Raw genomic sequence first — 10,195 nt, forward strand, 5'->3', positions numbered from 1 at the left:
CTCTTTCTATATGACGGGTACATAACTCAATAACTGGAGTATATGAACACCGCCGTACCCTTACCCTGATTTCTTTTCGCCTGGATGCAAATGCTATATCTTCCCTTTATGCTAACACTTAGCCAATTAGAGCCTCCCGCCCGCCGTTTATTTTTAGTCCGGGCGGCGCTGTCGGGCAAATCGGAACCGGCCTCGGCCCGAATGGAAAGCGAGGTGTCGGTGAAAAGGACGGCGAGCGAAAAGGTGACGACGAGGAATGAGTGGAATCCCACCTCGCGGATGTGCCGGGATAAACCAAACATCTCATCTTTTGTTTTTCCCACCGTCAGACTTGTTAGTGGCCCATTTCCCTTTTGTTGCGTACGAAAGGGCAGCATCCAAGTTCAGGGCCCGAAGCCCGGTTCACCCGGGAACGTAAAATGTGCTACGAATGTCTTTCACGAGCAGACCCACAAAAAAATGTCGAAAAAAGCCACAAAGAAGTCGTCATATGAAGCGAATTACGCTCTGCGTAAATAAAATAACCGCATGACTGTTGTATAGTGTGACGTCATAATGCTAAAACGCCATAGATGGGCTAGTGAATTGTGATCTTGTCAGGTGTTGAGCAATGGATAGCAGAAAACAAATGGTGAAGCAACACGTAGACAGATAATATAAAAATACTCACAGGTGTACACTTTTCACCCTCTGCGAAAAATGACTGTGTAGCATTTGCAGATTTTTTTCTTCGGGGTCTTTATTTGAGATTTGCTCCGAATGTTACCCAATTTCCTTCTAAATTCACAATTTCGGTCTATTTTTGTGATCCTTTCAGGCTGAAAACTCAGAATGGGGAAGAAGGACGCCAGCGCTACTAACCTCCCAGTCGACCAGTACAGGAAACAGATCGGTGCGTGCCCCCCCCCCCCCCCCACTTCATAAAACCGGCACATTAGGCATCTAAATAATGAGCAAATCATACAAAAACCAAAACAAAACATCCCCCCCCCCCCCCCCCCCAACAGGGAAACAGGACTACAAAAAGGCAAAGTCCATCCTGAAGGCCACGCGGCTCAAAGCGGAAGCCAAGAAGAACTCGTCCGGATTCAGAGTGAGATTAAAATTCCTTTCATATCTTTTTTTTTTTTTTTGAAGAAAGAAATGAATCTGAGTCAGTACCAAACCCCCCCCCCCCCCCCCCGCACGCTCCGTAATTGAGTGCAAATATAGCACTATTGTTCCGTTCCGATGCGTGAATAATTGGTAGCCTTTCCTCATTAATATTCCGCTATCCTGCCGGCTTCGCGCAGGGGAGGATTAAATGCACGGCTGTGATGAAATGGTCATTTTATTAAAAAAAAAAAAAAAAAATGCATCGCACAGACACGGCAGGGCCCCATTAAGCACGTCTTTTAATCCAATTAGATTAGTCGCTATCTTGAAATATTGATACCGCTGGTGAATTATTCATGTTTTTGACATGAAGACGAGGAGAGCGGTGGATTAAAAATACCTCAGGGACGGGGGGGGGGGGGGGGAATAAAACAAGTCTCGGACGTCGTCGGCCTCGAGTGGCGCCGCCCGGATGCGAAAGCGTCATTTCGGGTTGGGTTTGTGTTTTTGGGTGAGGCATCAGGTTTAGGGTTTAGGGTTGGGGCTTTCTTTTTTGGGTCGAGTCAGGGTAGGAGTCGATCTCGTAGTTAAGCGATAAGAAGGATTTTGGTCTGGGTCCGGGGTGAGGGTTAGGGTTGGGGCTTTCTTTTTCACGTTGACCGAAAGGGGTTTGGAGTCAGGTTAGGAGTCAATCTTGTGGTTAAGCGGTAGGAAAAAGTGTTTTTGCTTGAGTTTGGGTTTAGGGTTAGGGTTGGGGCTCTCTTTTTCGCGTCGACCGAAAGGGGTTTGGGGCCAGGGTAGGAGTCGATCTCGTGGTTAAGCGATAAGAAGGATTTTGGTCTGGGTCCGGGGTCAGGGTTAGGGTTGGGGCTTTCTTTTTCACGTTGACCGAAAGGGGTTTGGAGTCAGGTTAGGAGTCAATCTTGTGGTTAAGCGGTAGGAAAAAGTGTTTTTGCTTGAGTTTGGGGTTTAGTGTTTAGGGTTGGGGCTCTCTTTTTCGCGTCGACCGAAAGGGGTTTGGGGTCAGGGTAGGAGTCGATCTCGTGGTTAAAGGATAGGAACAAGTGTTTTGGCTTGGGTTCGGGGTTTAGTGTTGGGGTTGGGACTTTACGAAACGGGTTAGGGGTCAGGGTAGAAGTCGATCTTGTAGTCAAGCGATAAGAAGAAGTATTGTGGTCTGGGTTCGGGGTGAGGGTTAGGGCTTTCTTTTTTGCGTCGAGTCAAAAGGGTTAGGGGTCAGGGTAGGAGTCGATCTCGTGGTTAAAGGATAGGAAGAAGTGTTTTGGCCTGGGTTCGGGTTTAGCGTCTGCGTTTTGGGGGTGTTCCCTCCTCCCCCGTCATCCACGCCGGTCCTCCCTCTCTCTCTAGCGGAGGCAGCTGGCCTCCCTCCATGTCGCGCCAAGCCCACGTAGCGGCACGAGGAGTCAGCAGCTGCCAGGACAGCCTGCCTGGCGGCTGTGCTGCTAGCGGGGCCGTCTGGACCACTTGGCAAGGAGAAAGAGAGAGAGAGAAAGAGAGAAGAGAGAGTGGTAGACGAGCAGGACTCGTGCGACCGCAACTGTGATCGGTTGCCGGCGACGCGTGCTGTGTACACACAAATACGCGAGCGAGCGAGCGAGCTGCCGGTGGCAGCTAGCGACAAGTCGTGGCGCATGATGGAATTCCATCCTGAGAACGTTTGTTATCCGTGCTACCTGCTCAAGTCAGAAAGCGCATCTGGTTTGGGTTTTTGTGTGCTCGCCTTGGCCCAGTTTGCCACGTTCTCCTCGGCTCACCCCCCCAATCAAGCGCTCCCGCTCTCCTTTAAGCTCCCCCCGAGCCGCTGATGAGAAAAGTTTGCTCCGCTAATGACTCCGGGCGGAGGAAGTCGGAGTGGCCCTCGTGAAACTCGAGCTGATGAAGATCGTTGAACGAACGAGCGGCACTCCAGCAATCCCGTCGACAAGTGGACCGCGGCGCCGCTCGTGCGGAAAGCTCCCGTTCCGGGGGAAAAAAATGGGTCATTTCATTTCTTCGTTGAGTTTGCGATTGCAGCGAGGCTCTCGAGCCGAGATCGCGGCCTTTTGTTCGGATCCTTTGCGAAATACGCCGCCAGCCGCGTTTGGGGGTACGCGGCCAGACCAAACCAGTCCTCACGGGCCTCGCTCTTGATCTGCAAATAATAGAACGCATCTACCGTAATTCCCGCTGCACCCGGTTATCAGCCTCACCCAGTACATCTGGAAAGGAAATACCAATTGGTACATGCACACTCCCCAGCCGTGTGAAAGCCGCAAGTGCCCACGTTAAAATCGACATTGAAACGGTGCACAGAGAGTTTAACCACGCTACCGCAGCGCTAACAGGGCCGCGCCGGTAAAAGTCACTTCCTCGGCACATATATTCCACCGGTCTCACTCTTACCTTTTTATGCTCGATTGAGAGAAAAAAATGCACAAATTAGCCGCAGGGTTGAAAGCGTGTGGGGGAAAAAAGTCGCGTAAATAACGAAACATTTTTGTAGCTCTCAAGCAATGTCATCTTTATTTCGTTAAAAATACGTTTTTGCTTAACTTTTCAGTGTACTCCACATATGTAGCTACTTGTTGAAGCTATTTACGTTACGTACTCGATGACTTCCCGAAGAACCCGAGCGACAAACGTTTAGTTTTTTTTTTTCCTCCTGCCAGGACGCCTTGCTCGTCCTCGTGGCCATCGTGTTCTTCGTCGTCTGCGTCTACGCCTTTTTCTACCTCAACCTCAGCAACGAGATCGACATGGACGCGGACGTGGACTGAAACCGGCCACGGACTTTGTAGGAGGGATGTCATCGGTCTCCCGGACACTTGTTTAGGTATACTCACGGGACACGATCGCACCCAAGGCTATCCGAGCAACCCCGCCACCTAGCGGAACAGCATTTAATTGCCCTGCCCGTCACGCCGCCGCTGCTAAAAAGTCGTCTAAATTTTCCCCCGGTTTTCGTAAATCCGCTCGGTTTTTGTACAGAAAAACCCGTGACTCTTCCAGGCTTGATTCCGGAACCGTTCGAAGGTTTTAACAGACGACGAGGCTGATTTCACGATGCAAGCTTTTATTTTCGACTCAAGCCAAAAACCCTCCCGGTCCGCTCAGCAACACGTTGTGTCAAAAGTTAGAGCTTCAAAATAAAAGCATGCGGGGTAATAATACCGCTTCACCACACTTTCTTTGACCTCACGGCGGCTTGTTGCGCCGTCACGCCAGACGAACGAACACGGCGTCGTCTGAGTGCGTCCAAGAAATTGTGATGCCACGGTATTATATTGGGCTGCTTTTACTTTGAAGGCCTTTTTATTTCACAGAATTTTACACTATTTTCTGCATGTAAAATTCTCTTTTTATCATTGTTTTTTATGTTAATATTTTGGAGTGTCTGGAACAGATCTTTCAGATTTACATTGTTTCCAATAGGACGAATCGCTTTGGTTTTCATACGGTGAGATTTTCCTGATTATGGATAATGAAAGCTGAGGTTTCACCGTAACTAATAATTTCAGTGGGAATTGAATGACAGAATAGTGAAGTCGCATCATTTCCAGCGTTTGGGACTCACTAACCCTCCCGACGCAATTCTGCGCCGTCACGTGCGCCCCTCGGAAAAAAAAATGTAAATCTCCCGTCACGGGCGCAGGAGACAATCGCGTTTCCCGTCACATTCCGGCGCACCCTCGCGCCCGCCCCTCCCCCCGGCGGATGCGCGCCAGATCGGAATCCGTGCGCGGAATAGCGATGGGCGTTGCTACCTGGATTAGCATCGCAAATACGGGCCCTCTCGTTTGAATGCCGGCGGCGCAGCCGGGAACGTTCCTGCGGCGGCGGCGACTTCTTCAGGACGAGAGCCACCCGCCCGTCCGTCAACGCCTCCTTTATCCCGCCGGGAGCGCTCTCCCGTGACCTCTCACCTCCAGTGAAAGGCGGCGTGTCGAAGGAACCATTATGATAAGCGGGCGGGCTTTTATCCACACGCCGGCGTCAGAAACCCATCAAGACGTCTCACCTGGGAGCCGCCTAATATATTCTGTGACTCCGACGACGGATGCTTTATTTGTACGACTGATCTACGCGTGCCAGACATATTTCATTAGCTATACGCACAGAAATATGTCGTAACGTGGCAAGGAAACAATGTGATCTCTCCCCCCCCCCCCCCACCTTAGTCTTCTTCATTTCAAGCAGGGGTGTCAAAATCTTTCACTGACTCATTTTTGCACTGATGCGGACTTTGTATCGGTCCGTTGTGGTGAAGAGGGACCTAAGTCGAAAGGCAAAACAGCCGATCTACGTTCCTCCCCTCACTTATGGGCAAGAGCTGCGGGTCGTGATCGAAAGAACAAGATCCCGGATACAAGCGGGCCAACCGTGTTTCCTCCGCAGGGTGTCCGGGCTCTCCCTTAGAGAACGGGTGAGAAGCTCGGTCATCAGGGAGGGGTTCGGTGTCGAGCCGCCGGTCCTCCGCATCGAGAGGGGCCGGATGAGGCGGCTGGGGCATCTGATCCGGATGCCTCCCTGGTGAGGTGTTCTCGGCACGTCCCGCCGGAAAGAAACCCCGGGGACGACCCAGGACACGCCAAAGAGACTATGTCTTCTCGGCTGGCTTGGGAACGCCTCGGGATCCCTCCTGAAGAGCTGGAAGAAGTGGCTGGGGAAAGGGAACTTCCCCCACGACCCGACTCAGAAAAGCAGTAGAATATGCACGGATGGATGCCTCATTTTAAACTAGTTTTTGTCGTCAGAAATCACATAAAAAATGCTTGCAATAATGCAACATTTTCATTTATGTGACATGACAATTTGAAGTTTTTGTCAAGATTTGAACAAAAATGGGAGTTGATACAGATGATTTGCCATCGAGGGCCACGTGACATCATGCGGCGGGCCGGGTCTGGGCCCCCCAGGCCTTGAGTTTGACACCTGCGATTTAGAGCATTTGAGAGTGCATTATATCAACATTGACCTGACCCGTTCGCGGTTCCCGTTCGAGAGGGGTGCAAAGGGGGTAGGTTAAAGTGACCAATGGTGCCGTGGTCTGCAGAATATATGACGAATACTCACACTTGATTGGACCAGCAGGATGTGTGGGTGTGGGTGTGGCCCAATAACGGCGACGGTGTCTCTCTCTATACTATATTACACCTCATTTTAATTTGTTCCCAAAACGATGTATCTGTTTGGAGTGAACGTAATCGGAATAAAGCATTTTTTTCCCTTGAAATGTGATCCCCCCCCCCACTGGTTCCTTTTCTGCTTCATTGTCATTGAAGTTTTATTTTTTATTTTTTCCGGTTAATATATTGCGACGCAGTTAAAAGCAGGTGTAGTCATTATCTTCAGCTCTTAAAAGGTAATGGATATTACAACCTATAGCCGCTATTTGCTTTTTACGGCCTCGCCATTATTCTCCCCCTCTCACGTCGCTTCATTTCTGAGCCGTAAACGCGCGAGTCACGGCTGGTTTGGCGTCTTGTATTAACGTCCCCGCGTCTGTTAGAGGACGTCGGCGGCTGCTCCGGATTAACGGTGGCGGGGTGCAGAGTTGGCGCCCCGGGGTCATTCGAAGGCTCAAAACGGCGCCGGGGATCAGCAAATTTGCGCTAGTGAAGTGTTCCGTTCCGCACCGGCGATTTTCGTTATTTTGACAAAAACGGTCAAAATCTTGCTGATTGTCGTCACTTTGTGACGATAAACCAATTGCGGCTCACCTTAGTCATCGGAAGTAGAACAATAACAAATCACGAGTCAAGCTCGTTAGCTCATTAGCCGCCGGCAAGCGTCACGGCTCGGCCGACGGCCTCGCTAGCGAGCGGGCGACGCGCCGTCTGCGTTTCGACGTAAACAAACCCGCGCGTCTCCTCGCATTTTGCCACTCGGAGTTCCGGTCGCTTCGAAAATGCTGACGACAAAACGGGGAGATCGCAAGTGATGTGTTGTTGTCTATAGCATAAATAGGACACGTTGCTGTATAAAGAGGACGCGCTAGTAAAGTGTTCCGTTCCGCACCGGCGATTTTCGTTATTTTGACAAAAACGGTCAAAATCTTGCTGATTGTCATCACTTCGGGATGATAAACCAATTGCGGCTCACCTTAGTCATAGGAAGTAGAACAATAACAAATCACGAGTAAGGCTCGTTAGCTCATTAGCCGCCGGCAAGCGTCACGGCTCGGCCGACGGCCTCGCTAGCGAGCGGGCGACGCGCCGTCTGCGTTTCGACGTAAACAAACCCGCGCGTCTCCCCGCATTTTGCCACTCGGAGAGAAATGAGCTCGCTCTTTATCGCAACTATTTCACAAGTGCGCCGCGTTTGGCCGTCCTGCCCGGTGCGTTCCCGGGAAATTGTGAGCGCGGCTACAGCGGAGCGCTAACGTCGTCCCTCTGCCGGCCCAGCGAGAAGCGAAGGAGGGTCAGTACCGCCGGGAGCTCATTTAGGTCCTCTCTTCTTTCTCGGGCGCTCAGAATTCCGGATTGATGAGTCCTGACTGCACTTCCTGTTCCGACATTTTTATCAATGCTGTGGAACCTCTTTAGAAGAATGAAGTTGTCATAAAAAATAATAAAAAAAACCACCCCAAAACCAACAGAATATGTAAAAATAAATCTAACAGAAATGTATTTTATTATCGATTACGCGTGATGATGTAAGGGTACACGATTTCCTTAGATAAATACCGAATTATCTTTAAAAGTCTTGACGTATTGGAAGACAGGACGCACACAAATGCACAACATTTCTATAAATACAGTTTTAAAAATGATTCATGTTATTAATCGAGACATTATTTGGAAAAAAATTGTGTGCACGTGTTAATGTGTCACGCGTTTGTCGCGCAGGTGCTCGACAGGTGTCGGTCCATTTGCTTGCTTATTTGCACGCCGCCGCCATCCCGTCGTTGGCCGGGGGAACACCTGGGCCCGTCGCCCGGGCGACGACCGCGAACGTTGGAACACGGCCAGTTCCTGTTGCGAGTTGAAAGGCCCGAAAACGGCGGGCGTCACCCGATCCGTTCCAGAGCGAGAGAGTCGACCGTCATGAGAACTGAAGTAGGCAAACGCCTGAAACCTTCCAGGTGGTCCTGACACGACCCGCGAAGACGGGGAAAACGGCCGCGCCGATTTAGCACCTCTGAAGGACTGAACCGGACCACAACCACCGGGTGGGACGTACTTCCAGTCTGAGTTTCTGCTGAACTTGCTCCTCCATTTTGCTCCGAATCGAGTCCACATGTTAGGAAAAGCTGCCTGGTTTCCTGAAAGACCCGATCTTCCCGGCGCCACGGTAACAAAATTAGAAAGTGGAGCCGAAAGTAGGTCAAGTACAGTGGACCCCCCGCATACTCTCGGTTGGGCACGGTCGGACCCCCTCCCCCGTCGCCCCCACCTACCGTTTGACCTCGACGGCCAGTCAGAAAGGAGCTCCTGTCGCTACCTGAGAGAGGCAAAAACCGCAGTTTTGGGCTTCATTATTTCACGACAGCCGCGGCGGAGGAAAACGGGCCGCGTGGAAGACGTTTGGCGGAGGGGAAGACGGACGACATCCGCCCCCCCCCCCCCCCCCCCTTGTTGAAGCGTCCTCGTTAGCGACGACGTGACTTATGTCCGCAACGCCGGCTTATTGTTCCGCAGATGCAATTAAGGAGGCGACCGTTGCGACTTGATTGCAAACTCAGAGGCAATAAATTCCCGTTTATGTCCCGTAGCAGATATCTCGCCAAAACATTTTTCCTTCAAACTGTCGCGTTAACGTTTTTTCACGAGATTGATATCTGATACGATAAAAACTCATCACATCACATCGAATTTGATCAGTTTTCTCTCCGCAGTGTGAGGAAAACAAAGAATCTGGCCGCTAAGCTTCCTCGAACGCGATGCTAGCTCACGTTCTGGAACGGCGACCGGGAAAACGGGAGGAAGATCGTCTTACGGAGTCCGACGGAAGAGATCCCGGTGGCCGGACGGCCTCGGGGCGTCGCGCTGCTCGCCGGTGCCTGGCACTCGCTCATTTTGTTTGCCGGCGACAAGTTCCGGTCTGAATCGGAACTTCACTTTTGGGGAATTTTATTTCCCGCGTTTTGATCGGACGAAAAGTTCCAGGCAACAAAGCTGGAATCTTGCCAGACAAAAGAAGTCTTGTTTTTGGGGGATTTGGGGGGGACAACGTTTGACGGGTGCCAGTTCCACGCGGGTCAGTGGTGGCCTTGGTTTCGACGTCCCTGTTGCGCTCGCTTCTCCGGCGACGGGGGCGAGTTTCGGTTGCCCTCCTCGGGGAATCGTTTCCAGTCGCAAGTGGAGTTCTGGGGCCTCTTTTGGAGGGTCATTAACGCCCCCCTCAAAGAGCGGGCTCTTGCCCAAGACGCTTTGGACTCGTGACCCCTTCGGGGGGGGGGGGGGCGACCTCCGCACACTGGCCTCTCTGTGCCACACCGACAGCCGGCGGTCATTCCCCAGTGGGACGGGGGCAACTTTCACCAAAACCGCTTCTGTCACTGCCATCTTAGATCTTTGACATCGAAGGACAAGAAAAGGGACTTTTGAGACTCGGTCGGGGGTGGGGGGGGGAGGGGTCGTGGGACAAATTATTAGATACACCCAGGCTGACAAATTGACTGCAATCAAGCTTCGTCTACGCCGGCTCGGTTGGACGGGTCGGGCCCGGTCTGGAAAGAAAACAAAATCAATTCCTGGATTTGTTCAAGTTGGGGGTTGGGGGGGGGGGGGGTTGTTGGATTGTTTCAAGGGGAATTGACTTCAACATACCTTTTTTTTTTCAGAAAGAACATTATAATTTTTACATTCAAAAGTCTGTCTATCGAGCTAGCTAACCCTAGCTAGCTAGCTAGTTAGCAATAAACTTTGATTTTTGGGTCAAATTGGGTCAAACGTAAAAATGTAATTCCAGTTCCAAAGCGTTTCTATGTGAGTGCAAGTACTTTTCCGCGCATTTCTTTCCCACGTCCGCGTTTGGCGGTTGAGTCGCGTCAGCGTGACACGTTATCGAAACGAGTTTCCAGAAAATGCGGCCCCCGTTGTAATGGTTGTAATCATGTTGAGTGTTTTTCCTTTTGATGCTCACTTTGCACAAAGTG

General features: G+C 51.2%; 1 protein-coding gene across 5 annotated transcripts in view; it reads left to right on the plus strand.

The window, feature by feature from the left end:
• The window catches only part of triqk (triple QxxK/R motif containing), a 59,329-nt gene extending 49,701 nt beyond the window's left edge, over nucleotides 1-9,628 (plus strand). For 4 of the 5 annotated variants that reach the window (XM_061821554.1, XM_061821534.1, XM_061821561.1 and 1 more), the window contains 3 exons: nucleotides 818-892; nucleotides 1,008-1,093; nucleotides 3,765-6,322. In XM_061821554.1, coding sequence (XP_061677538.1) covers nucleotides 832-892; nucleotides 1,008-1,093; nucleotides 3,765-3,872 — 255 coding nt within the window. In that variant the 5' untranslated portion in view covers nucleotides 818-831 and the 3' untranslated portion in view covers nucleotides 3,873-6,322. Of the gene's footprint in view, nucleotides 1-817; nucleotides 893-1,007; nucleotides 1,094-3,764; nucleotides 6,323-7,943 lie in introns of those variants that run through there. The other variant, XR_009795242.1, reaches the window with a different exon arrangement.
• The last annotated feature ends 567 nt before the right edge of the window (nucleotides 9,629-10,195 follow it).

This window comes from Syngnathoides biaculeatus, chromosome 1 (genome assembly GCF_019802595.1).
Source record: "Syngnathoides biaculeatus isolate LvHL_M chromosome 1, ASM1980259v1, whole genome shotgun sequence".
Classification (NCBI taxonomy): Eukaryota; Metazoa; Chordata; class Actinopteri; order Syngnathiformes; family Syngnathidae; genus Syngnathoides; species Syngnathoides biaculeatus.